General features: G+C 52.6%; 2 protein-coding genes across 3 annotated transcripts in view; one reads left to right on the top strand and one right to left on the bottom strand.

The window, feature by feature from the left end:
• PNKD (PNKD metallo-beta-lactamase domain containing) overlaps positions 1 to 26,329 on the top strand; it is a 72,853-nt gene that overhangs the window by 2,559 nt on the left and 43,965 nt on the right. The gene's annotated exons all lie outside the window — the stretch shown is intronic.
• Positions 622 to 18,262, bottom strand: TMBIM1 (transmembrane BAX inhibitor motif containing 1). 2 transcript variants are annotated; one of them, XM_086340545.1, is made up of 12 exons: positions 18,216 to 18,262; positions 9,066 to 9,298; positions 7,661 to 7,761; positions 6,394 to 6,458; positions 6,131 to 6,184; positions 5,449 to 5,499; positions 4,661 to 4,700; positions 4,069 to 4,106; positions 3,806 to 3,893; positions 3,392 to 3,487; positions 2,367 to 2,420; positions 622 to 1,986 (listed from the first exon to the last, which is right to left on the bottom strand). In XM_086340545.1, exons 2-12 carry the CDS (start codon positions 9,256 to 9,258, stop codon positions 1,840 to 1,842), a joined length of 927 nt encoding a protein of 308 aa, XP_086196671.1. In that variant the 5' UTR covers positions 9,259 to 9,298; positions 18,216 to 18,262; the 3' UTR covers positions 622 to 1,839. The 2 variants fall into 2 exon arrangements, with proteins under 2 accessions (XP_086196671.1, XP_086196682.1); XM_086340556.1 differs by lacking the exon at positions 18,216 to 18,262 and adding an exon at positions 14,803 to 14,924.

The following is a 26,329-nucleotide window of genomic DNA, read 5'->3' as shown; positions in this document are numbered from 1 at the left end:
ACTCCTGTGTACTCCCTCTCACAGAAGCCTCAGTGTTCTAGGCTGAATAGTTGGGGAAACCACAGAGACTTAAGTACAAGCCTAGGCTCAGGCCCTGGGGAGTGAGCCCTCAGAGCTGCTGGCCAGGAGGGTGGGGTTCCACTCAGACTCAAAGAGGGTGTTCAGGGTGTGGAGTTTTTCAAAGACACTTAATCTCAGCTGAGTCCAAATGACTCAACCTCTCTGGGCCTCAGTTTCCTCGTTTGTAAGAGGGATTGAACTAGTGATTTCTAAGGCAGGAGTTCTAAACCTGAACACTGTGGTCCATTCCCACCCCGACCCCCACAGGCAAAACTGTGTGTACACATAGAGCTTTGAGGGGAAGACCGTTTATAGCTCTCGTGTGCTTTTGTGAAGGGTCTGTGATTCACAAAAGGTCATGTGCTATGAATCTGAGCAGTGCCTGCCAGACCTGGGGTTGAGCCATCCATCACCAGGAAGTGCTGGGACAAAGTATATTTGGTTATCGTAGAAGGTACCAAGCCAGAATGCAAGGATAGGATATGGATGTTTTGGGCAGAGCCAGACTAGTTCTCCGAGAACTGACCCCTTAAAGTGAAGAAAAACCAGAGCCAAACAGGGTTTTACCTTCTAAACATAAAACTTTATTTCTAGTTACGTCCCTTTGTGGGATATATTTAGGACCAAATACTTAATAAAGAAGTCCTAATTATATCCTTGGGCTGTTTTGGTTTCCACCCCTACCCCGTAGAGTGACCCTTGTCCCTCTTCCCCATTGCAGCTTGAGGCACTTGGTGTCATGAAGAAAGCGGTAGTTGGCTGGAGAGATGGGGCATCTTAAATCCCCTCAGCATGAGTTCACAGACTAAGAGGGGCTTCTTCCTCTCAGGGCCCTCCCCAGTTAGCAGAAGGGAAGCCCGTTGGGTACCACATAGGCTTCCATATCTCTCCGACAGGGTGGGGGACCCTGCCCACACCCTAGGCTCTCTTCACCCTAGTTACTTCTGGCCATAGTGATCCTACACACCACCCATCTCCTGACTTCTGCCCTCACTTTCTACTCTGAGCAGCCTGAGCACAGGAAGCAAGTGGTCCCACAGACTATAGAGATCTCAAAAGTACCAGAGAGGCCCCAGGCAGCTTCAGAGAACCAGGTGACTGCCGGGGGGCCTGCTGTCTACCACACAAGCCCTGAGGAAGCCTTGAACAGATGCTGCTCTCAACTGGCCTCAGTGCTTGACTTGGCTCACTCTCCACTTCCTCCCCACCTCTGACCCAGAAGACCATCATATATATGCTATCAAAAGAAGGGGTTGAAGCAGGGGAGACAAACCCCCTCTACCTTCCTGTGTTGAAAGGTGCCACAGGTTGCCAAAAAGTACAAGGTATGAGTCCAGGAGGCAGGGGACAGCTCTCTGGGTTTGTTGGGATTGAGAGAGGAAAAATGTTGCAGCTGTCAAGCCCAGAAGCCCCTGGCGGGAGTGGGAGGGGAAACCTTATCACCAGGAAGTCCCTTCTCCTTCTCATGTTCCCTTTTAGCTACAGAACAGGCTCTTTTCACCCCACCTGACTCCAACCCCAGCTGTTAAGGCTTTGGTGCCCTGTAGTGGGGTGGAGGGAAAACACACATCTTTGGCCCAGCTCTGTCCACTAAGGGCAAGAGTTAGTCCCTAGTTCCTCCAGCCCCACCAGGTACCTATACATCCACAGCGAGAGAAGCTGCCCATCCCGGGACAGAAAGAAAAATGGGCGTATTACTTGAGAAGGAAATGGGTGTAGGCCCAGACCAGGATCATAGGGCCCAGCCCTCTAGGGAAGGGAAAGCCCTGGAGGTGCTCCTTAATCGCGACTCCCCACGAGCTGCAACACAAAGGTGAAGATGTAGACGATATCTGTGTAGATCTGCAGGGCACCGGTGATGTAGTCCTCCGGGCTGATGGTGTGCTTCCGGTTCCCCAGGACCATCTGTGTGTCATAGGCCAGGAACTGCAGGGACAAGAACCCACGCATGAGGATCCAGGGGCTCAGTGGCCCACAGACCTGTCCTGGGAGCCTCAGGGCCATGAGGTGTGCTTAGGGAACACTTTAACAAACAGCAGAAGGCATGGTCTCTGTCTTTAAGCAGTTCACAGTCCAGAAAGGGAGAGCGACACTGGAAAAGTGTTGCCTCTGGAATACGGCTTACTGAGTATTCTCAAAGCAAGCAATGTGAATTAAAGACAGGAATGCCCAGGAAATCAGTGGAACCTCTAGACAGTAGGGAAAGGCAGCCGTGGCCCCACTCCCTGCTTCTCAAGCAGCCTACATTCAGCACCCACCCGGTCCCATACCTCCCACTCCCCTTCCTAGAGTGGGCAGGATCTTACCAAAGTGAAACAAATGGCCCCCAAAGCGGCATAGACCATGTGCAGCCAGTAAACCTGGGGGGAGAGGACAGGGATGGCATTAGGAAACTTGGCAAAGCCCAGACTGAGGCAGGCGCTCAGGACCATCTCCCCCCCTGGGATTCTGGCCACATGGGAAGATCCATGAGAGAACTACCTCTCCCTTCCAGATCCTGGGAGAAATTAAGAATGCTAACATGTTTGGCAGAGAAAACAGAGGCCATCGTCCAATGGCTATATGAAATCAATCACAGCATCTTTTAGCCAAACCAATTTCCAGTTAGTCAAGGTACAGAGGTGTCCACTCTGCTTCTGGAAGAAAGTGGTTGAGCTATGGCTCTGGGAGGGCAGGCCCAGCCGTGCACTCCTTGAAGAGCCCCATCACCTTTACCCTTGGTCACGTCAGCAGTCACTAGACCATGTTCCTGCAGCCCAGCCTAAGAGGGACACCCCCTAACCACCAGGTGAACAGCAGAGTCAGGGAGCACCCCCAGGGCAGCCTTGTCAGCAGCCCTCCAGGGACCTGTCCAGGGCAGGGCCAGCCTCGGTCACATGGGCAGGCTCCTGTCACGTTCACTCTCCCTCACGTGCTTCCCCTTCCCACCGCAAAGCTCCCGTCAGCCGAGGGCCTCACATGCTGCCCCCTGCTGCCTAGAGACAAAGAGGAGATACAGCGGTCCCTAAGGGCCCTTCCAGCTGAGCCCATCTCTGCCCTCTGGATTCCTCTGCCAACCTGCCTCTGATTGGCAGCAGATCACACTGCTGCTTCTCATAGGAATCCCATGATGCTGTCTGGGGCCTCAGGTGCTATGGCTCCCAGGACCTGGGTCTCCACTGATACCCCAGTCCAAAGGATGGCGCTTCAGCACAGGTGCTTTGGCTAGCCAGTTGAGAGGTTCTGGAACCCAGAGCCGTCCAGAGGCCCATGGGGCCTGCCGCACAGAGATATACAGAAAGTCTGCCCTGAGCACTGGGTTCACCGACCCCAGCTCTGCCGGGACACTCACGTATTTGAAGACCAGCACAATGACAGTGATAATCCCAGTCACTGTCATCACTATTCCCAGGACACAGAAGAGGCCTGTGCACGAGGTGAAGTCCACCTGCCAGGAAGAGAGAGGGAGGCATGTGTCAGATGGGCCACAACTAGCAGCCCGGCCAGCCAGGCCCTGCCTCCTCCAGGGGGCTCAGTGCTGCCTCCTGGGGCACTCGGGAGTGACCATGGCATTCTAAGGACAGACAGGAAGCAGAGTTGTGGATGTAAATGTGAAGGGAAGGGGCTTCGGGTCTCTGAGGGAGACCCCTAGTATAAGGATCTGGGTCCTCCCAGGCCTGCTCAAGTGCCAGGCCCAGAAGATCAGGTCTGTATAAGAAAGGGGGATGGGGTGGCCAGGGAGGGGCCGGCCCTCCAGTGCCCTCACCTTGGTCTGGAAGCAGAAGATGGTGACTGAAATGGACACCACAGCAGTGATGATCATTGCAATGATGACAGCTTTGGTTTTATACACACTGCAGGGAAGGAATTAAGAGAAGCCAGAGGCATAAGCCATGCACAAATGACTTCAAAATACAGCTTTCTGGAGGTACCGTGCCCAGCATGCAGCCATACGGGCGGCTGCCAGCCCAGGGGTGCCCCAATCCCCTATAAAACACACTACCGTGTACCGACTGCCCCTGAACGCACCTGGAGATGGTGCCAGTCATGTAGGCCATGGCAAGAGTCTGAGGGAAGAAGAGAGACGAGTGAGACACTTCATGGAGCCTGTGGGACGTCCCCAGTGGCTCAGTGGTTAAGACTCCAAGCTTCCAAGGCAGGGGGCGCTGGTTTGTCCCCTAGTCAGGGAACTAAGATCCCACATGCCCCGTGGTGTGGCCAAAAATATATATTTTTTTAAAAAAAGAGGGACTTCCCAAGTGGTCTAGCGGTTGGGACTCTTTATTCCCAATGCAGGGGCCCAGATTTGATCCCTGGTCAGGGAACTAGATCCCACATGCCGCAACTGAGACTCAGTGCAGCCAAATAAATAAATCAACAACAAAATTAAAATCAATTTTAAAAAGAGGGGGCAGACAGAACCCTGGAGGCATGATTTGGGGACACTACCACAGCTGGTGGTACGTGTCACCTCGCATGAAAGTGGCAGCCACAAGGAAACCGAGGGCAGAGGCAGGTCGGGGAGAGAGCCAGGGCCATCTTCCCCCACAGGGTCCCATTCCTTCCCTGGGCCCAGCCCTCCCTCACCAGCTCCACCCCCTCCCCCGACCCTCTGACTCACAAAGATGATCAGCAAGATGATGTTCCATGGGAAACGGCGTCTGAAGGGAAAGAAACCATGACTTAGTGGCGTGTGGCTGGCCAGGTCTCAGAAGGAAGTTCCTGGCTTGTGCACCTCGAGAATGAGGCCTGGACTCGAGGGAGAGGAGGCTGGCATGGCCCTGGGGACCTGCTCGTGTTCTATGCAGAGACAGCAGGGGGAACAAGACAGACCTGGGCTGTGGGGCCACAGAGACCTGGATTTGTCCGCAGCTCTTTGACTGCTTGTGTGACTGTGAGAAAGTTCCTTGGCCTCTCTGAGCCTTGGGTTCTTCCTATTTATTAAAGGGTTAAAATGCCACGTATCTTGTAGGGTAGCTATAAGAATAACAGCTAAATAGCTAAATAGATCCTGCACACACAAGGCACTTGGCACCCAGCTGAGAATAGCCAGTAGCTGCCACCACCATCTTCTTCACCTTCATCATCATCATCATCACTGTTGGTTAAGTCTCTACTCAGATGCTATAAGGGGGCTTCCCAGGTGGCGCCAGTGGTAAAGAACCCGCCTGCCAAGGCAGGTAGACATAAGAGACTCAGGTTCGATCCCTGGGTGGGGAAGATCCCTTAGAGGGGGCATGGCAACCCACTCCAGTATTCTTGCCTGGAGAATCCCATGGACAGAGGAGCCTGACAGGCTACAGTCCACAGGGTCACAAAGAGTTGGACACGACTGAAGCGATATGGCACACGTGCATGTCCTTGCCCCCCCCGCCATCCCTTCCCATGGGCTAAGTCTCTGGGACTCACCTGGGTCCCTGGCAGCAGGCGAGGGTCAGGTATGTGACCAGGAAGACAGCACTGGGAAGAAAGAGACAGGGAAGTAGTCTCAGGCCCACTGTGCCCCTCAGCCCCCTCCTGGCCCAGCCTGGTGGCACTCACCAGCCTGGCAGACTGGAGGCCCAGAGAGGCGTCTAGAAGTCTAAGGGAAAGCTGCCCAGCAGGACAGGATCACCCTGGCCACAGGCACTGAGGCCATCAGTAACAGGAGGCCAGGCCTGGGAGGCGGAGGAGGAGCTGCCAGAGAGAGAGGTGGCCGCCGCAGGAGCCACAGAGGGAGGTGGCCAGAGCAGGGGCCTGGCCTGGGAGGAGGCCGCAGGAGCCACAGAGAGAGGTGGCCGGAGTGGGGGCCTGGCCTTGGAGGAGGCCTCAGGAGCCACAGAGAGAGGTGGCCGGAGCGGGGGCCTGGCCTGGGAGGAGGCCGCAGGGAGAGGCGGCCAGAACAGAGGCCTGTCCTACAGGATGCATGCAGCCATGGGTCCCCCACCCCCGCTCTCAGGAGTCCCCTGACACTCACACTCAGTAGCACACACCACAAGGCCCAGCACAGCTGGCAACTGGGACACCCCTCCCTCCGAAAGGATTCTATCCCTACTAGTCAGTTGTTACCCCTCGTCTCCCAGCCCCCAAGCAGAGAAGAGCGCACACTCACTAGGATGCGTAGTACACGGCCATGTTTGCCCTCACGAAGTCACCGACTGGCTTCCTGTGGAGCAGAGAAGACACAAAAAGAGTCATGCCAAGGCTGTCCACCCCCTGCCGAGGCCCTACCCCATCTTCTCTCAGCACCCGCAGCCAAGCCCCTCTTCCTGTCCATGGGTCAAGGGCCCCACCCCAGCCATGCTCCCAGCAGGGGACCCAGAGCCCAGGACGCCAGAGCCGCCTTCAGCTGTGCAGAGAGGCCCAGAGACTCACACGAAGGTGAAGACAGCGATGATGCCCACCGTGACGAGCAGCTGGATGGAGATGATGGTGTAAACCTGGAATAGAGACACCGGACAGCACCGTCACCACCCTCCGCTCCCAGCCTTCCCCCAGGAAGCAGCCAGCCCCGAGACCAAGGAGCCCAAAAGACCTTACCACTCTAGGTCTGCTCCCATCTTCCAGAGGTAGGGAGGAGGTTCCTTCTTCATTTTGAAGGATCTACTCTTCTTTTCCACCTGAGAGCCCACCCCAGCTGCACTGCAGCCTGCCAGAGAGGCCAGCCCAGTGACGAGTCTGGCTCAGATGCTGAGTGGCTCAGATGCTGTGCACACCCGCAGGGCTGGTCCCACCCCGCTGCTCCTGACATCTCCCCTTCCTGGCCCAACACCTGGCCTTCACTGACATTCACTGCCCTGCCTCTGCCCTGCCCCACCACACTCCCGGGTATGGCCTCTGCGCCTGCAGCAATTCAGCCTGAATGTTGATCAGGTATCTCTCTACCCTGAGCAGGTGCTGGGGCGAGGTGAGATGGCGGGCAGGGGCCTCTGAGTGCATGTGATCAATTCTGGCTTCAAATTGCTGCAGTGTAACAGGAGAAAGAAGTTTGCAGAGGGCAGAACACTTCAGCAGGACTGTTCAGATTGAACCTGCCCCCCAAAACAAGGGCAAGGAAGAGACAAGCAAAAGCGGGTGAACACAGCTTAGAGGAGCTAGGGTTCCCTCAGAGGAGAGCGCAAGGCTAAAGTGGACCAGAGGACCGCCATTCCTGTTGAGGCAGTCCCAGCGCAGGATGGAAAAGAATTTCCAGACACAGAGTATTGCAGAAAGGAGTTCAGAACGAAGAGCACAGATAAAGTGGGCACTGCAAGCTCAGCAGCCGACAACTCCTGAAAAGCCAGGGAGAATCGACAGTTTTCATGGGTTAATAGCCAATTTTTATAGCCTCAAGACAAAGAAAATTCCTGGAAGGTTGGCGTCAGGTGACTGGTTGAGGCGCTATCGAGTGTTTACTGCAGTTGGCATCTTTGCCTAATTGGGAGTCAGGAAGCTTGTTAGTAATGATTAGGGGGGCTTTTGGCATTGGGGCTCAATTAGTTTTGGAGGTAACCTTGGTTCTGGGCTCCACTTCTGTGGCCTTGGTGCAAAGCCTCCCACCTGTGGCTTAGGGCAGGACTCCACATTCACCCCTCTTCTTATCAATGGGCCAAATCACAGCCCCAGTGGCCCAGATTCACCTGCCCACCAGCCCATATCTCACCTTTCGGATGAAGGCGTGTCGGACTTTCCGGTCATCCCAGTCTCCAGATCCAAAAGTGTCACTCACTGCTCTCTCCCCGCCATCATAGCCATGGCCTGCGCCTGGGGACAGATCACACATGACCAACTGGGGAACCGGGACCTGTGGCCTCAATCCCCAAGCCTCTGGAACACTATCTCAACAGTCTCAAGGATCTCCAGCCAAAACTCAGGAATTCCTCTCCCCAGCTGGTCCTCCAGGTGCCCCCGGAGTGACCTGAGTGGATACTATAGGGAGCGATAGGTCCCTGGCCGAGAGGGCCCTGAGGTGTAAGCACTCCATCAGCATGATTCCACTGAGGGGTGTGAACACCCGCCGCCCCTGCCGGCAAGGGAACACGAAATCTTAAGGAATCCAGGCAGGTGTGGGTCAGAGGAGCTGGTAGGGTCAAAGCAGGGACTCAGGGATTGAAGGAGGGAAAGGGAGACAAAAATAGCACATGCGTGCGGAGGATAGAGGACAGAGTGTGCAGACTGTGGTCTCCATCAGGCAAGCGTTAGGATTCTGGGAAAACAGAAACGTCAGGGCTATCTGTGCACAGGACAAAGCATCGTTGTAAATGTGACTGGTGTGCCGGTATTCACACCAGAACACGAACGGCCTGATGAGAGCTGGCTGCACTCCAGGGTTCCAAAGATGCTGCAGGGGCTCAAAGCATTCCTCAAGTGCCTCCCTGGGATCTGCTTTCAAAATCCGCAGGCGAGCCACACAGGAAAATCTCACCACATTCTAATATCATTTCTCACCAGATTTACCAGCCATGACGTTTATCAAACATCCAAACGAGTTGTGGATGTTTGCAAGTCAGATGTTACCTTAAAAGATGAGGATCCGTCAGCACTGAGAATATTAAAAAAAAGAAAAAAGTGCTTCAGGTTCCAATGAAAAGTCTTAGTTGCTCAGTCGTGTCTGACACTTTGCAACCCCATGGACTGTAGCCTGCCAGACTCCTCTATCCATGGAATTCTCCAGGCAAGAATACTGGAGTGGGTTGCCATTTCCTTCTTAGCGGCAGTTCCTAAACAAGAGAGGGCTGTGGATGAGTGGCAACTGCCTAGCAGGGAAACAGAAATGGCCTCCTGAAGTAATTCCTTCAATAGCCACTTTCTCATCTGATGTGTAAGTTCTGGTGTGTGTCTTACAGACTCAGTCTCCTGCTGAATAAAGGGGCTGGCAGGTGGCCCGGGGGTGGGGGGGCTAGGAGCTGAAGGAAAAGGCAGAGAGGTAACAGAGATGGGGAAACAGAAGGAGAGAGCTAGAGAGAAGATGAAAAAGGAGATGAAGGAAGTTACAAAGTAAAGAAAGGAAGTGGCCTCATCAGTATTGCCTCTTCCCACCCACCCTCAGCTGCCCTGCAGGGACTTACCATAGTTCATGGGCATCGGGTGGACTGGGGGCATAGGCTGTGGGTAGCCAGCAGGGTGACCATAGCCAGGCTGTGGGTAGGCGGGATACCCCCCGGGCACGACAGACGGCTGCCCGTAGCCCCCTGGGGGCGGAGAGCCAGGGTACAGGGGGCTGCGGTCCTCATATGGAGGAGGGGCACTGGGATGGGACATGATGGCTCAGAGGCTGAGGAGAGACCCCAGCTGCTGAGACCTGAAACAGAAATGAGAAAAGCAGTCATGAGTGCATAGGCTCAGCTCACTGAGCCCCAGTCCACCCTGCCTCTGCAGAGAGGACACCTTCAGTGTCTCTCCAGCACCAAGTGTCATTTTCCTGCAGGCCACTGTGCCCACGCCCGCAGTCCCGCCCACCCCACCAGCTCAGCCCCTGCCCCTCTGCCCTCACACCAGCCCCTCCTCACTGTGCAGTTTCCTGTCATAGGAAAGCAGCAGGTGGGGATTTAGCGCAGGAGCCGGGGCAGTCACATGGGTGGTATGAGAGCAGGGGGTTCTCTTAAGTGATCACTTCCAGTGACCAGGGAAGGAGCCCGATGACCCCAGCAAAGCCACTGATGAGTCACAGAGCCAGCCAGGACCCACTGAAGGGGGCAGCCCAGCCCCCACAACAGCTGGCAGGAGCTGCAGGCCTGAAAGGCGGAGCTGGGGAGAAGCCAAGGCCTCAAATGGAAGACAACAAGCTGGTCCCAGGGCCGGAGCTGCCAGGCCCAGAGGAGGAGGGCACGAGGCTGTGGAAGGTGTCAGGCTGAGTCAGGGGCCGCCAGAGAGGCCTGAGCATGTGGGTACATGGGCTGACCCCTGGGGGCTGGGAGGCTGCACAGAAAAGCAGGCTGGAGACAGGACTTTCTGGTTCCTTCAAATTACAGCCAAGGAGGAGCTTCAGGCATGTGACAGCCTGTGGCTGCCACCAGTTGCTTCAGGGCCATGCCAGGGAGTTGAATGCCAGGGAGTTCAGGGCCCTCAAACCCCTGGGGAAGGGTCAAGACGCCAGGCCCTGGTGGCCCTGGGATTCCTGCCTGTTTGCCCCCAGGGTTGGCGGCTGAGAAAGGCTAGACCACTGAGGAGTGATGCCAGAGCCAGCCAGTGCCCTCTCTGAGGCAGGAGAGCCCCATGGCCGGGGAAGGGCAGAGGAAGGAGGGGAAGGGAACCCCAGAAACATCCCAAAGGGACCCCCAGACTGTACGGCCCCAAGTGCTCAGTTCCACAGGGGGACTCAGGCCCAGAGCAGTAAAGTGACTCCCAAGATCACAAAACTAGCTCATTTAATAGTCCAAGAGCCGAGGTCTTCCTGATCCTGGGTAAAAGTGAAAGTGTTAGCTGCTTAGTCATGTCCGACTATTTGCGACCCTACGGACTGTAACTCGCCAGGCTCCTCTGTCCGTCGGATTCTCCAGGCAAGAATACTGGAGCGGGTAGCCATTTCCTTCTCCAGGGGATCTTCCTGATCCAGGAATTGCACCAGGGTCTCCCACTTTGCAGGCAGATTCTTCACCATCTGCACCTCCAGGGAAGTCTAGGTGTCCGCTCTAGTATGCGATGTTCTCTGTGTCTCTTATGCCAGATAACTGTCCTCTGGACCTGGTATCCCCCTCTGAGGTGGCAGAGATGGGGGCTTGGGAAAAGTTGAGGAGGAGGTCCCTGGAAGGGCCGAGCCCTGATAGAGTCTGGGCCCCTTCAGAGAGCCACAGCCGCCCCTAAAGCGTCTCCCAAGGGCACATCTTCCTTCAGGATGCCACAGGGAAGATACATGCCCAGGTCAAGGTCAGCAGACATGCACAGAGGATCTGCCGGAAGGGCAGAACAGACCCTTCTTTTTAGGGCCCCCTGCACAGTTCAGGGAGCAGATAAAGAACTGTCCTAACTAACTCTTCTCTCTCGACTGGGATAACATAGAGGGGAGGGGAAGGTGGCAGGGAGGGGTGGGGAGGAGGGCTCACGTAACAGGCCAAGTCTCTTAAAAGAGTTATTTTGAGGAAAGCCGTTCTCCATTTTCCAAGAATGAACAGACCAGACAGCAAGAGTGTGTCAGGTCAGAAATAAGAAGGAACTTCCTGACAGGGTATGGCAGCAAACCATGGGCCATGGTGGAGGCCCCACATGCTGGGGTAGAGCGCTCTGAGGAAATGGAGCAGAGGGAAACAGGAAGACCCAACACTGAGTGGTGTGAGTTCAAGAAACAGAGCGAGCAACTGTTTTTGAAACCATTTGTGGTTTATGTCAGGGTAGCATAGACAGTTACAATATGTATATCTCCTTAACAGACCTTCTTAAGGAAGGAAGAGAAACCAGACCCTCCTCCCCTGAAGCAAGAGTCTCCTCTCCCCACTGCCCCCTCTCCCCAAACACCCCTTTAACTCCACCAGGAAGACAGCTCCCCATCTGCAGGAAGCGGGAAGGGCAGGCCACCCGTGGAGTAGGGTTATCTGTCATTACTGCCCTGGGCCCAGCTGACAACAGGGTCAACACACCCACGAGACACTGGCAGGGAGGACCCTGTGGTCAGAGGCCCCAGCTGGCTGCCTGACCATGATGTCACCATGACCTGGTCCTGTCAGCAACTCAGGGTGCCCCTCTGTGAAATGGGGTGAGGGGCCCAGATGATCCCTGAGCTCACGTCCAGCTCTAACAGACTCCGGGCCTGGGACTTATCTGAGGAGCCCAGTTATGTGGGGCCTGCCCTTTGCCCGACGGGCCAGCTGCCCCACCCCCTCAAGCCAAGCCAGACAAACAGGTCCCTCCCCAAGGGAAGCGCAAGGCCGGCCTTGGATAGGCCCCCAGGACGCCACGGTTTAGGCCTGGCACAGAGGGCCGTTGACTCGCGGAGACGCCCTCTGCCCTCCCGCACCCCTCCCTGTGATGTTCCTGGTTTCAGAGGAGCCAGACTTTCTGCAGGGGGTGCAGCAGCTCACAGTCCAGTTCTCTGGGGGCTCGGCCACCAGCCCATGCTCACCAGAGACCAGCATTAACCAGTTTACCTCACTGTGTCTCAGTTTTTCCACCTGGAAAGTGGATTTACCACTACAATAGTACCCTCCACAGAGCTGTTATAACATTTAAAAGAAAAAATATGTGTAGAGTACTTAAAATGGTACCTGAACACTACCTGTAGTTGTTATTTCATTAAATTCTTATGATATCCCAATAGGGTGGATACATTATTACCTCTGTTTACAAACAAAAAAATAGAAGCTTAGAAGAATTAAGTCACTTGCCCAAGATGACTTAGCTAGGGTGTGATAAAGGCAAGACTCAGCTCCCAAAGATTCCAGAGCTCTGAACCCCTCTGCTTTCCCTCCCAAAGATTCCAGAACTCTGAACCCCTCTGCTTTCCTCCTCATCCCCCTTTCTGTCCACTCATCACTTCTCAGCTTCCCATCTCAGCCTCTCTACTGACAAAAGAGGGCTCACACAGCAAGTGCACACTGAACCATTCAGCCCCTTCCATCATCCCCATGGTTCCCAATCTCTGTGCAGCCACCAGGAGAAGAGGGTGATCAGAGATAGAGATTCTTAAAACGTCAGCACTGAAAGGAAACTCGCTATCTAAGGCAAGCTGACCCCTCCCTTTAGCAGCCAGTCCACCACGGTTGGGAGTGGGAGGGGTGTAGAGGAACCTGTCCCAGGCCATAAAGCAGGGGCCAGGGCCCAGAACTACCTCCCAGCTCTCTGGTGTAGAGGCCTGTGCGCAGGAGACGGGGAGAGTGTTCAGACCAGTCAGGGGAGTGCTAGGCATAGTCACACCCCCTCTGAGCAGGACCAGATGGGCAGGAACCTCGGGCCCCAGGGCTGCCAGCATGGTCAGCTTCTGAGCCTGCTCCCTGGCCAGGGCCTGACCTACCTGCGGCCCTGACCCCTTCCCCATCATCAAGGCCTCAGCTAGGGACGAGTTTGGGGCTGGTAGGTGACCAGGAGTAGGGAAAGGCAGAAGTGGTCTGAGTCTACTTTCATGACTAAAGGTGGAAGCTGCAGGAGAAAGTGGAGTCCAAAGGAAAGGGGAAGAAGTGGGAGAAGATACAGAGACAGAGTGCAGATACTTGATGCCCAGAGACCAGAAACCAGGAATTGGGTCATTTGAATTCCACCGGTAGCTAATGGAAGGGCTCGGTCTCCAGGGGCTAAAACGGACCTTCAAGGTGCCCCATCAGAAGCCTGAATTATCCTAAAACACAGTAGGCATTCAGTTTCTACTCAACACATTCCCACAACAGGAAGCGAGACTGTTTTGTGGCAAGGAGCTTGAATCATTACAACATGCTTCCTCACGATGCCTTTTATCAAGGCATTCAGGCTCCACCGCACCCTTGTCAATTTAGATCTAACCTTGCTCCCCATTTTGTGACCCCCATTTTCATGACCCATCAGGAAGGAGCCAGAACCTCTCCTTTCTCCTACACGATCCACAGACCCAGCCATCAGAAGTGGGAGGGCCCAAACACAGGACTTGTTGGCTGTCCAGGTTTTCAGAGGCAGCCTCGGGGAAGCCAGCTCCTTCCCCTGGTGCTGTCTCAGTGTGGCCAGTGTGCTCCCCGCCAGCTGGGGCCCAGGTTCAGGCTCCCTGGGAGGAGGGCATCTGAAGGGTTAAGCCTCTGGAATCTGCTGAGAGGAGGCTGGATCTACTGGGGTTACAGCAAAAGGGTGTGTGTGTATGTCTGTTTGTGTGTGCTGGAGGGAGGGGTGGAAAGGAGCAGCTGACTGGTTCCGGCAACCCGTGCTCCTCTCTGCCAGGAACGGGTGCCCAGGGCCAGAGTGGAAAGAATAGCTCAGGGTGAGTATCTCAGGAAACTCCACCCAGCAGGAAAGCCCCTGGCCCACTGTGACCAAGTCTCTCGTGACAGCCTCCTCTCCCTTTCCCTACCCCAAACCACCCCCCACCCCAGCTCTCCTCTCCCCTCCAAGAAAACACTTGGCCCTCCTAACCCAGCACAGAGCCAGGAGGGCAGAGGAGTAAAAAAGATCCATCCAGGAGTGGCTGGGCTCGCCACCATGTCTGACACACAGACGAAGGGCCCAGAATCAATTTAGCCTTCTGACTGTCTGGCCTCGGAGGTCAACAGGATGAAGCCAAGAGGATCTGAAAACTGAAAACGTCAGAGCTGGAACAAACTTTAGAAATCATCTGGTCATTTGACAGACTAGGAAATCCCAGAGCCAAGGAAGTTCCTGCCCAGCCAGTGAAAGGCCCTCTTGGTCATGGGTTTGGAACTTTCATTCCCAGCCCTGCCCACTGTCGGAGAACACAGAATAACAGACGTCAGCGCACACACCCCTGAGGCGGAGCCACAACCAGCTCCCCTCCCCCAGTTCTCCTGGCCCTCCTGCTCAGAAACAGATAAGGCTGCCAACTCAAGACCTCCCTCCCAGCCCTGGTCTCCAGGAAACTGAGGTGGCTCTAGTCTCCTGGGAAAGGGAAGCCATGGGAAGACCCAGGCACCCAGTACTCCCATAACCCTTCAGCATCATTAGTGCGGGTGATTTCCGAGACCCCAGTCAAGCCAGAACAGCTCGGAAGTCCAGATAAGGAAAGCAGGCGGCATTAACCGGGGCTGGATGCAGCTTCAGAAACACAGCCCCATCCACCTCCTTCTTTGTGTTTCATCTTCTCCTGCCTTTTCAGTTCAGTTCAGTTTCAACTCCCAGATGAGGCGGGGGAAAGCAGACAGATAATTAACAACCCCTAGTGGAGAAGGGAGATATACCCACCTCCTGCAGTGGGCAGGGAAGGAAGAGAACCACTTAGAGCAGCAAGTACTGTCTACTATCAGGTACCAAGGACATCTGCTCCTCACAAGGGCGCTATGAAGTGCAATCCTTATCCCCACCCTACAGATGAGAAAACTGAAATTCAGAGAGAAGTTGATCCAAGGTCCCAGAGCAGGCAAACAGCAGAGATAGGTTTGAACCCAGATCTGACTTAAGTCTGACTTAAGTCTGACTTAAGGTGCCGTTTGCTTTTACATCTGCCTGGAGGCAAAGTCCCTGAGGCCCCCATCACACAGTCGCCTGTGTGAACAAGCCAACAACACATGGACGGACTGAGGAAGTAAAGACCTTTCTCTCGTTGATACCAATTCCTTTCCGCTTGTCAATCCCAAAGTCAATCCTTGTCAGAGCCCTGGCTTACAACACAGGGAGCTGAGTTCTTGTCCTGGTTCTGGTCCTAACTCCACTGTGAGAGTCAGGATGGGTCTTTTCACATCTCTGGACTCAGTTTCCTCATCCATAAAACAAGTGTCATGTCCAACTCTTTGCGACCCCATGGACTGTAGCCTGCCAGGCTCCTCTGTCCATGGGATTTTCCAGGCAAGAACACTGGGAGTGGGTTGCCATTCCCTTCTCCAGGGGATCTTCCTGACCCAGGGATCAAACCAGGGTCTCCTGCATTGCAGGAGGATTCTTTACCATCACCAAATGATCAAAGTCCATTCAGACTCTGAGAATGTCTGCTTTTGAAAGAACAGCTAACAGACCAGAGCAGAAACCTTCAGGGCAAAATGTCTTGCTTCCTAAAGAGTTTCTGCCAGATGCAGCCTCATCCTTATCCGGTCTGGAGGAGGCTGAGGCACAGGGTATGCACTGGGTGTGGGAGTGGCCACAACTCCCTCTCCTACCTCTCTGGACTCTAGAAAGCTAGAATCATCCAGCCAGGTGTTTCCCAGGCTGCTCTAAAGAACACAAGGAGATGTTCTCCTCCCCAGGAGATCTCCTGCCCCAGGACATGTTCATGGATGAGCTCAGAAACAGAGAATCCATATCCCCTTTTGGAAATTCACGAGACACCATGGCATAGGAAGCTTCCAAGTTCTGCAGTGAGCAAAGCTATTCAACTTTGTTTCCTTCAAACTTTCTTAAGCCTGAAACACTTTTATACAGTCACACCTAGTTGCCATCCTGTGGGCTGCTGACCAGGCCACCTCTGTTTTACAGATAGCCCTGGGAATGATTCATGTCCTAACTCATCACCCTGTTAAACCCCTGTCCTTAGCCAGCCCCTCGGAACAGCCACACTCAGTACCAGCTGTGCCCCCTCACTTGTAGGGCCAACTCAATGCCCTGATCCTCCGCAAGGGTTCTTCCTCTCTGCCATCCCCACACAGCTGCTCTAAACTCCAAAGTGGAACTCTGCAAAGGGCTGGGGGCATCTCCAAGCAGCAAAGAGCCAGGAGGCTGCCATTCCTAACATCACCTTCACGCAATAGGAAAAGTACCAATCATTGTATATACAAACAAATGGGCTTCCCTGGTGGCTCAGCTGGTAAAGAATCCACCTGCAGTGCAGGAGATCTGGGTTTGATCCCTGGAGAAGGGAATGGCTGCCCTCTCCAGTATTCTGGCCTGGAGAATTCCATGGACAGAGGAGCCTGGTGGGCTAAAGTCAATGGGGTCACAAAGAGTCAGACACAACTGAGCGACCATGACCGTCACTTTCACATATATAAGAACAAGGACTTACTCTCATTCTCCTCCCTGACCAATGTACTGACTGTCCTCCAGGTACCCAGCACTGTGGCCTGTGGACTTCTAGATATCATTTCTACTTTAAAACAAGACCCAGGTTTGGGCCCAGATCCCCAGAATCTTAGGGGTGGAAGAGTCCATCAGGGCCATCCCTTCCTCTGCATTCCCATCAGAATACTCCAGAAAGCCCACATGAGGATTAGCCATACGGTTAGCAGAGACCTTCTCCCCCAGTTGCTGTATGAGCTTCCACTCTCTGGCCCTTCGGGTGCAGCTCTCTAAAGACACACAGTATGTGTCCCTTCCCTGGGGCTTCTGCTCTTTCTGAAGGGTCCAGGGTGACAAGTTAGGGGGATGTAAATGCTCTTCCAGCTGAGCCATTCCCATGGGAGGAGAATGAGCTGAGGTGGCTATTACCCCAGCTCATGACGTGAGGTTCTCCCCACACTGGAGGTGTACCCCGTCATTACCTCTCTGACGTGCCCACTTTTACAGGTGAGGCGCTGAGGTCAGGGCACAAGAGGAGAGGAAGTCAGGGCCCCTGACCCCTTGTGTGGTCCCACCACTTTTAAATTATAAACCAGGTCTCTGGAGCCTCGTGGCTGGAGAGAGAGAGTGGGCAGGTGAGGAGGAAGTATGGCTGCCCCCTTGCCTTTGCCCCAGACAAAGCAGCCCCAAAGGCTCCTGGCTCCTCCTGCCACCACTGGCCAAACCAAAGGCGCCAGCTTTGAAACCAAAGCTCACCAGTGAGATGAATATTTCAGAGCCCCAGAGAACTGGACACCAGAGGGACCTTCCGTGACATCTGGCTCTGACCCTAGTTCCCAGGCCTACCCCCACCTCCCCCGATCCCATGACCAGGCTCCTCAGGGCAATCCCAACCCCAGAGGCCACTGTGGGATCAGAGGGGATGGAGACCCCGGGGAAGACAACAGCTAGAGCAAAATCCACAAGATCAGGGCCAAGCCTCCGAATGGCCTGCCTCCACTTCCCTCCTGCTGTCTCCACGGTTCTCCCCGCTCACATTTTCCTGCTTGGTTTTTACTCCCACCCAAAGAGGCCACAAGGAAGAGAGTACTGGCTAGTCCTTTTCAGAACCCAGCCTGAGGGCAGTGGCCAGACCACTGTGGGGTAGAGGGGACTGAGGCAAAGGCCTGGTGACAGAGGTGACAAGTTCCCCACACCAAGGATGTGAGCGGCCGGGGCTTCCCAGCGGCTCTCTCCCTCACTCAAATACCCGGTCACCTGTCTACACCCAAGCTGGCACCAGGGCGTCAGAGGCGGCCAGGCCAGGCCCGGGCCACCTCCCCTCCCCCTCCCACCAGCTGAAGGCCCGACACCCTTTATCCCACGCACAGCTGGCCACCCTAGGGCTGGCCCTGTGGACACGCCCGGCGACAGATCCGCGATAGGAAGCAGGGGCCCGGGACACCCTCAGAGCCCCCAGCCTGATCACCCGCGCCCACAACTCCGCGGCTGGACTCCCAAAGCTAAACAGGCGCCACTCGCCCGCCGGGGCGCACAGAGAAGAACTCAAAACTGAGGGCGACAGAGCCCCATTCCGGCCCACTGCACACTCCGAGAAAGTTTGGGGCGCCGCCCAGTCCCCGCCAGTCTGCGGTCCCCCGCGCCCGCCGGCCCCGGGGCCCCTGGCTTGCCTGGCGCTCCGGACGGTGCGTCGCCGGCTTCCTGGTGTCGCGAGTCCAGCACAGCCCGCGCTGGCCTGGGCAGGGCTGGGCCTCCGCGCCCCGCCCCGTCGCGCCGGCCCCTGCGACGCGCTGGGGTCCGCCCCGGTCCCGCCCGCATCCGCCCATTCCCGCTCCGCCCAAGTCCGCCAGGACTTACCAGGATTTTCGGATTTTAAAGCAATACGTGGTCATTGTTGAAAACACAAAACTACAGGAAGAGATCACGTCTTTCCACTCCTCCCGACTCCCAGCGGCCAGCGCTTGCTGGTGATGCTTCTTTGCCTAAATATCTACATACTTTCCTTCTTTTTTTGCGCTGTGTTTTGCATCCGTTGACCATGATGGCTACTCCCATTTCTTCTGAGGGATTCCTGCCCGCAGTAGTAGATATAATGGTCATCTGAGTTAAATTCACCCATTCCAGTCCATTTTAGTTCGCTGATTCCTAGAATGTCGACATTCACTCTTGCCATCTCTTGTTTGACCACTTCCAATTTGCCTTGATTCACGGACCTGACATTCCAGGTTCCTATGCAATATTGCTCTTTACAGCATCGGACCTTGCTTCTATCACCAGTCACACCCACAGCTGGGTATTGTTTTTGCTTTGGCTCCATCCCTTCATTCTTTCTGGAGTTATTTCTCCACTGATCTCCAGTAGCATATTGGGCACCTACCGACCTGGGGAGTTCCTCTTTCAGTATCCTATTATTTTGCCTTTTCATACTGTTCATGGGGTTCTCAAGGCAAGAATACTGAAGTGGTTTGCCATTCCCTTCTCCAGTGGACCACATTCTGTCAGACCTCTCCACCATGACCTGCCTGTCTTGAGTGGCCCCACGGGCATGGCTTAGTTTCATTGAGTTAGACAAGGCTGTGGTCCTAGTGTGATTAGATTGACTAGTTTTCTGTGATTATGGTTTCAGTCTGTCTGCCCTCTGACGCCCTCTTGCAACACCTGCCTTCTTACTTGGGTTTCTCTTACCTTGCACGTGGGGTATCTCTTCATGGCTGCTCCAGCAAAGCGCAGCTGCTGTTCCTTACCTTGGACAAGGGGTATCTCCCCACTGCTGCCCCTTCTGACCTTGAACGTGGAATACTTCCTCTAGGCCCGGCTCCTTGGAGGTGGGGTTGCTCCTCCTGGCCGCCGCCCCTGACCTGAGACATGGGGTAGCTCCTCTAGGCAGTTCCTGCGCCGTAGTAGCCTGGCACTCTTAGCCGCTGCCCCTGACCTCGGACGTGGGGTAACTCCTCTTGGCCGCCTCCTCTCGGGCATGGGGTCCTCCCGGCTTCTGCCCCTGACCTCAGATGTGGGGTAGCTCCTCTCGGCCACAGTAAGTGCGCAGGTCGCAGCCGCCAGCGCGGTGAATGATCAGAATGATCTCTGTTCGTTTCCAAGGCAAACCATTCAATATCACAGTAATCCAAGTCTATGCCCCGACCAGTAACGCTGAAGAAGCTGAAGTTGAAGGGTTCTGTGAAGACCTACAAGACCTTTTAGAAAGTGAAAGTGAAAATGAAGTCGCTCAGTCGTGTCCGACTCTTTGCGGCCCCATGGACTGTAGCCCGCCAGGCTCCTCCGTCCATGGGATTCTCCAGGCAAGAATACTGGAGTGGGTTGCCATTTCTTTCTCCAGGGGATCTTCCCAACCCAGGGATCGAACCCAGGTCTCCCGCATTGCGGGCAGACGCTTTAACCTCTGAGCCACCAGGGAAGGCACAAGACCTTTTTAGAACTAACGCCCCCAAAAGATGTCCTTTTCATTATAGGGGACTGGAATGCAGAAGTAGGAAGTCAAGAAACACCTGGAGTAACAGGCAAATTTGGCCTTGGAGTACGGAATGAAGCAGGGCAAAGACTAATAGAGTTTTGCCAAGAAAATGCACTGGTCATAGAAAACACCCTCTTCCAACAACACAAGAGAAGACGCTACACATGGACATCAGCAGATGGTCAACAGCAAAATCAGATTGATTATATTCTTTGCAGCCAGAGATGGGGAAGCTCTATACAGTCAGCAAAAACAAGACCAGGAGCTGACTGTGACTCCGATCATGAACTCCTTATTGCCAAATTCAGACTGAAATTGAAGAACGTAGGGAAAACCACTAGACCATTCAGGTATGACCTAAATCAAATCCCTTATGATTATACAGTGGAAATGAGAAATAGATTTAAGGGACTAGATCTGATAGATAGAGTGCCTGATGAACTATGGACGGAGGTTCGTGACATTGTACAGGAGACAGGGATCAAGACCATCCCCATGGAAATGAAAAGCAGAAAAGCAAAATGGCTTTCTGGGGAGGCCTTACAAATAGCTGTGAAAAGAAGGGAAGCGAAAAGCAAAGGAGAAAAGGAAAGATATAAGCATCTGAATGCAGAGTTCCAAAGAAGAGCAAGAAAAAAAAAAAAAAAAGAACAAGAAGAGATAAGAAAGCCTTCCTCAGCGATCAATGCAAAGAAATAGAGGAAAACAACAGAATGGGAAAGACTAGAGATCTCTTCAAGAAAATTAGAGATACCAAGGGAATATTTCATGCAAAGATGGGCTCAATAAAGGGCAGAAATGGTATGGACCTAACAGGAGCAGAAGATATTAAGAAGAGGTGGCAAGAATACACAGAAGAACTGTACAAAAAAGAGCTTCACGACCCAGATAATCACGATGGTGTGATCACCGACCTCGAGCCAGACATCCTGGAATGTGAAGTCAAGTGGGCCTTAGAAAGCATCACTACAAACAAAGCTAGTGGAGGTGATGGAATTCCAGTTGAGCTCTTTCAAATCCTGAAAGATGATGCTGTGAAAGTGCTGCACTCAATATGCCAGCAAATTTGGAAAACTCAGCAGTGGCCACAGGACTGGAAAAGGTCAGTTTTCATTCCAAGAAAGGCAATGCCAAAGAATGCTCAAACTACCGCACAATTGCACTCATCTCACACACTAGTAAAGTAATGCTCAAAATTCTCCAAGCCAGGCTTCAGCAATACATGAACCGTGAACTTCCTGATGTTCAAGCTGGTTTTAGAAAAGGCAGAGGAACCAGAGACCAAATTGCCAACATCTGCTGGATCATCGAAAAAGCAAGAGAGTTCCAGAAAAACATCATTTCTGCTTTATTGACTATGCCAAAGCCTTTGACTGTGTGGACCACAATAAACTGTAGAAAATTCTGAAAGAGATGGGAATACCAGACCACCTGACCTGCCTCTTGAGAAATTTGTATGCAAGTCAGGAAGCAACAGTTAGAACAGGCCATGGAACAACAGACTGGTTCCAAATAGGAAAAGGAGTATGTCAAGGCTGTATATTGTCACCCTGCTTATTTAACTTCTATGCAGAGTACATCATGAGAAACGCTGGACTGGAAAAAGCACAAGCTGTAATCAAGATTGCCAGGAGAAATATCAATAACCTCAGATATGCAGATGACACCACCCTTATGGCAGAAAGTGAAGAAGAACTAAAAAGCCTCTTGATGAACGTGAAAGAGGAGAGTGACAAAGTTGGCTTAAAACTCAACATTCACAAACGAAGATCATGGCATCTGGTCCCATCACTTCATGGGAAATAGATGGGGAAACAGTGGAAACAGTGTCAGACTTCATTTTTTGGGGCTCCAAAATCACTGCAGATGGTGACTGCAGCCATTAAATTAAAAGACGCTTACTCCTTGGAAGAAAAGTTATGACCAACCTGGATAGCATATTGAAAAGCAGAGATATTACTTTGCCAACAAAATCCATCTAGTCAAGGTTATGGTTTTTCCAGTGGTCATGTATGGATGTGAGAGTTGGACTGTGAAGAAAGCTGAGTGCCAAAGAATTGATGCTTTTGAACTGTGGTGTTGGAGAAGACTCTTGAGAGTCCCTTGGACTGCAAGGAGATCCAACCAGTCCATTCTGAAGGAGATCAGTCCTGGGTGTTCTTTGGAAGGAATGATGCTAAAGCTGAAACTCCAGTACTTTGGCCACCTCATGCGAAGAGTTGACTCATTGGAAAAGACTCTGATGCTGGGAGGGAGTGGGGGCAGGAGGAGAAAGGGACAACAGAGGATGAGATGGCTGGATGGCATCACTGACTCGATGGACATGAGTCTGAGTGAACTCCAGAAGTTGGTGATGGACAGGGAGGCCTGGTGTGCTGCGATTTATGGGGTCACAAAGAGTCGGACATGACTGACGACTGAACTGAACTTGCATCAGTTTCCTACTTTAAAGGACATTTTAAAAATGCTGTTTCCCATTTTTCTCATTATTAGAGAAAAATCAATGATGAACATCTTTGACAATTATATGTGTTTTTGCCAGATGTACTTTTCCAGTTTAAAATTTGCCAATGTAGAAAGAAAGTGAAAGTGTTAGTAGCTCAGTCGTGTCCGACTCTTTTCCACCCCATAGACTGTAACCACCAGGCTTCTCTGTCCATGGAATTCTCCAGGCAAGAATACTGGAGTGGGTAGCCATTCCCTTCTTCAGGGGTCTTCCTGAACCAGGGATGGAACCTAGGTCTCCCATATTGCAGGCAGATTCTTTACAAAGAATATAGCGATAGATGGAACTTAGAATTTCCTGAGAATAAGACATTTCGTGCCTGAAGTTACTTCAGCCAGCAAAGTAGGTGTTTTAGAGTCAGAGATCCTATAGATAACTAAGTCAACGCACAACATTGGGTTTGAGGCTTTGCACCAGTAGTCTGAACCCTTGCAGCCACTAATGGTAGAATGTGCTAGTCTTCCATTTTAGAGACAAGGAAAGAGACAAGGAAATAGATTCTGGGAAGTTTTGTAGCATTACCAGAGATTTCATAGTTCCAAAGTCCATGTTTTTGTCCCATTTTTTTTTTTCTTTAGGCCAAGACTGCTGGTAGAATGACTGTATTTAAGGTGCTTATCTCAAGCTAGTAGCTTCAGGTTGACACTGCCACTGAATGTCATTCACAGCCTGTTGACACAGTTCCTTTCTGAATGGGGGTGAGATGACTTGACAAAACACAGAAATGAATGCAGTTAGACAGCCAGGACAACCTGAGCACCTACTGATTCCAAACCCAACAGGATGCACTTTGTGATCTTCAGGGCCAGTCTCCCTCTTTCACAGAGCTAGGCTTAGGAAACAAGAGCCCAAGGACTTATCTGGAAGCTCGTCTGCATACTAAGCATTAGTGAAAGCAGTGTTTTTACTACTAGAAGGGATAATAAACAAGGTTAGCACTTGGTAAACAAAAAAAGATGTTTTTTGGTTTTTTTCAAAGAAGTTTTTAAAGTCATCCCCTGCACACACACACAGTATGTGTGTTTATTTGTATATAACTTAGATAGAAGGTTACTTAGGACTGGTAGACATTATGGAGGGCTAACTCCCCAGCCACCTTCAGTGTAAGTTCCATGTGAGGTCAAAGAACTCACTTGAGGAAAGTGAAAGTGTTAGTCGCTCAGTCTTGTCCAACTCTTTGCCACCCCATGGACTGCTCTGTTCATGGGATTCACCAGGTAAGAATATTGGAGTGGGTAGCCATTCCCTTCTCCAGGGAATCTTCCTGACCCAGGGATCAAACCCAGGTCTCCCATATTATGGGCAGATCCTTTACCATCTGAGCCACAGGGGAAGCCCTAAACATAAGGATAGGGCTTCCCTGATGGCTCAGTGGTAAAGAATCCATCCACCTGCCACTGCAGGAGACACTGGTTCAATCCCTGGTCCAGGAAGCTTCCACATGCCTCAGAGCAATTAAGTCCATGCATCGTGACCACTGAGCCTGTGCTCTAGAGCCCGGGAACTGCAACTACTGAAGTCATGAGGAAGTCCTCTCCCAAAGCATGAGCATGGGAACAAGAATGCAATGGGGAAAGGACAGTTTTGGTCAGTATCAGTTTTCCCCTGGATCACAGAGTCCTCATGAGCTACAAAACCCTGCAGCATTTGGCTTGGTCTCCTGACATTGTTTCATGCTCTCTGCACTTGGCCCCCTTTGCCAGAAAGCACCCTTCACTTTCTGAAACAAAGGGGTTCATTTTACATCTAGCAATCACATTTGCCCCCCGAAAAAGTGGACAGTGGGGCTGCACACAGACAAGCCCCACACAAGCCTTACTGAAGGTTCTTTCTCCTGTTGACTAAAACAGATGCACAAGGTGAGAGTGGCGAGTTAAGTTTTATTTGGGGCAAAATGAGGACTGCTGCCTGGAAGAGAGCACCTCAGATAGCTCAGATAGACTGCTCCAAAGAGGCAGTGCTGTGCTTAGTCACTCAGTCATGTCCACCTCTTTGCAACATGGACTGTAGCTCACCAGGCTCCTCTGTCCATGGGATTCTTCAGGCAAGGATACTGGAGTGGATTGCCATGCCGTCCTCCAGGGCTCTTCCCAACCTAGGGATCAAACCCAGGTCTCTTGCATTGCAGGCAGATTTTTTACCTTCTGAGCCACCAGGGAAGCTCAAAGAGGCAGTGGGGGAAGGTCAATACATAAGGCTGGTGAAGGGGGAGTGCCATGCAGTCAAGCGCTTACTTTACAAAAGGTTTTCTGCTAGTCCTGAGGAGCTGATGTCACTATGAAGGGATTTAGTGATTTTCTAGATATGAGGAGATGCGAGGATTAGGATCATTAAATCAGTTCCTGAAAATGTTTAACTATTTAAAGGCCTATTTCATCAGATTCCCTGGAGCACACAGTGCTTCACTCTCCACCCTGAACTCCCTCAGCGAGTGTTGAAGCTACCACTGCAGCGTCACAGTGTTCAGTCTCTGCAAAGGCAGGTGGCAAATGCCCTTGTTGTTCAGTCGCTGGCATATTCTCTTTGTTGTTTAGTTGTTAAACAACTCTTTAGTTGTTAGTTGTTTTTGAGACCCATGGACTGTAGCCCACCAGGGTCCTCTGTCCATGGGATTGTCCAGGCAAGAATACTGGAGTGGGTCACAATGCCCTTCTCCAGGGGACCTTCCAAACCCAGGGATCGAACCTGTGTCTCCAGCTTGACAGGCAGATTCTTTACCACTGAACCACCTGGGAAGCTCAGCAAATTCTCTTGGCAAGTGCCAATTTGTAGTTGACACTCCTAAGCCCATTTATTTATCTTTGGCTGTGCTGGGTCTCTGTTGCTACAAGGGCCTTCTCTATTGCAGTAGCTTCTTTTGTGAAGCACAGGCTGTAGGGCGTACAGCTCAATAGATACTGTACACAGGCTTAGTTGCCTGGAAGCATATGGAGGGATCTTTCTGTAACAGGAATGGAACCCATGTACCCTGCTTTGGCAGGTGGATTCCTAACCACTGGACCACGAGGCTTCCCAAGTGGTACAGTAGTAAGAGTCTGCTTGCCAGTGCAGGAGACTCCAGAGACTCTGGTTTGATCCCTGGGTCAGGAAGAGCCCCTGGAGTAGGAAATGGTAACCCACTCCAGTATTTTTTATTTATTTTATTATTATTTTTTTGGCTGCACTGGGTCTGTGTTGCTGTGCCTGTGCTTTCTCTAGTTGCAGCGAGTGTGAGTGGGGACTACTTTTTGTTGCAGTGCATAGACTTCTCACTGTGGTGGCTTCTCTTGTTGCAGAGTACAGGCTCTCTGCACGAGAGTTCAGTAGTTCTGGCGAAGGAACTTAGTTCCTCTGGGGCATGTGGAATCTTCCCAATCCAATGATCAAACCCATGTTCCCTACACTGGCAGGCAGATTCTTACCCACTCTGCCACCAGGGAAGTCCCACTCCAGTATTCTTGCCTGGAAAATCCCATGGACAGAGGAACTTAACAGGCTACAGTCTATGGGATCACAAAGAGTCGAACACAGCTGAGCGACTGAGCATGCAGGCACGCACAGACCATCAGGGAAGTCCCTCCTGAGCCTATTTTCTGATCCTGAAATTGTTAGGGGAAGCACGCTGATTGAAACCACCCACCTTGGCCAGGTAACCATTTGCATGAGTTGTTTTATGACAGGAGGTCTTGGTAAGGAACAGGGAACTAATAAGCCTCCACCAACCAGAAGAGTTCGGGAAAGGTCAAAAGGAGACACCACCTGTCCGACCACCTCCCAGAATCCTCTCTGGTATCCATCTTGGCTGAGCAGTGCGTGCGCCACCAGTA

Source organism: Bos grunniens, chromosome 2 (genome assembly GCF_055505025.1).
Source record: "Bos grunniens cultivar Pamir isolate PY7600 chromosome 2, Bosgru_T2T1.0, whole genome shotgun sequence".
Classification (NCBI taxonomy): Eukaryota; Metazoa; Chordata; class Mammalia; order Artiodactyla; family Bovidae; genus Bos; species Bos grunniens.
This window is presented reverse-complemented; position numbering and strand designations above follow the sequence as displayed.

Coding starts and splice junctions, on each gene's coding strand:
- TMBIM1 (XM_086340545.1), bottom strand. CDS start 9,258: ATGTCCCATCCCAGTGCCCCTCCTCCATATGAGGACCGCAGCCCCCTG. Junction 6,459..7,660: donor GACACGCCTTCATCCGAAAG/GTGAGATATGGG, acceptor TCTCTATTCCAG/GTTTACACCATCATCTCCAT. Junction 3,894..4,068: donor ATGACTGGCACCATCTCCAG/GTGCGTTCAGGG, acceptor CCTTCCCTGCAG/TGTGTATAAAACCAAAGCTG.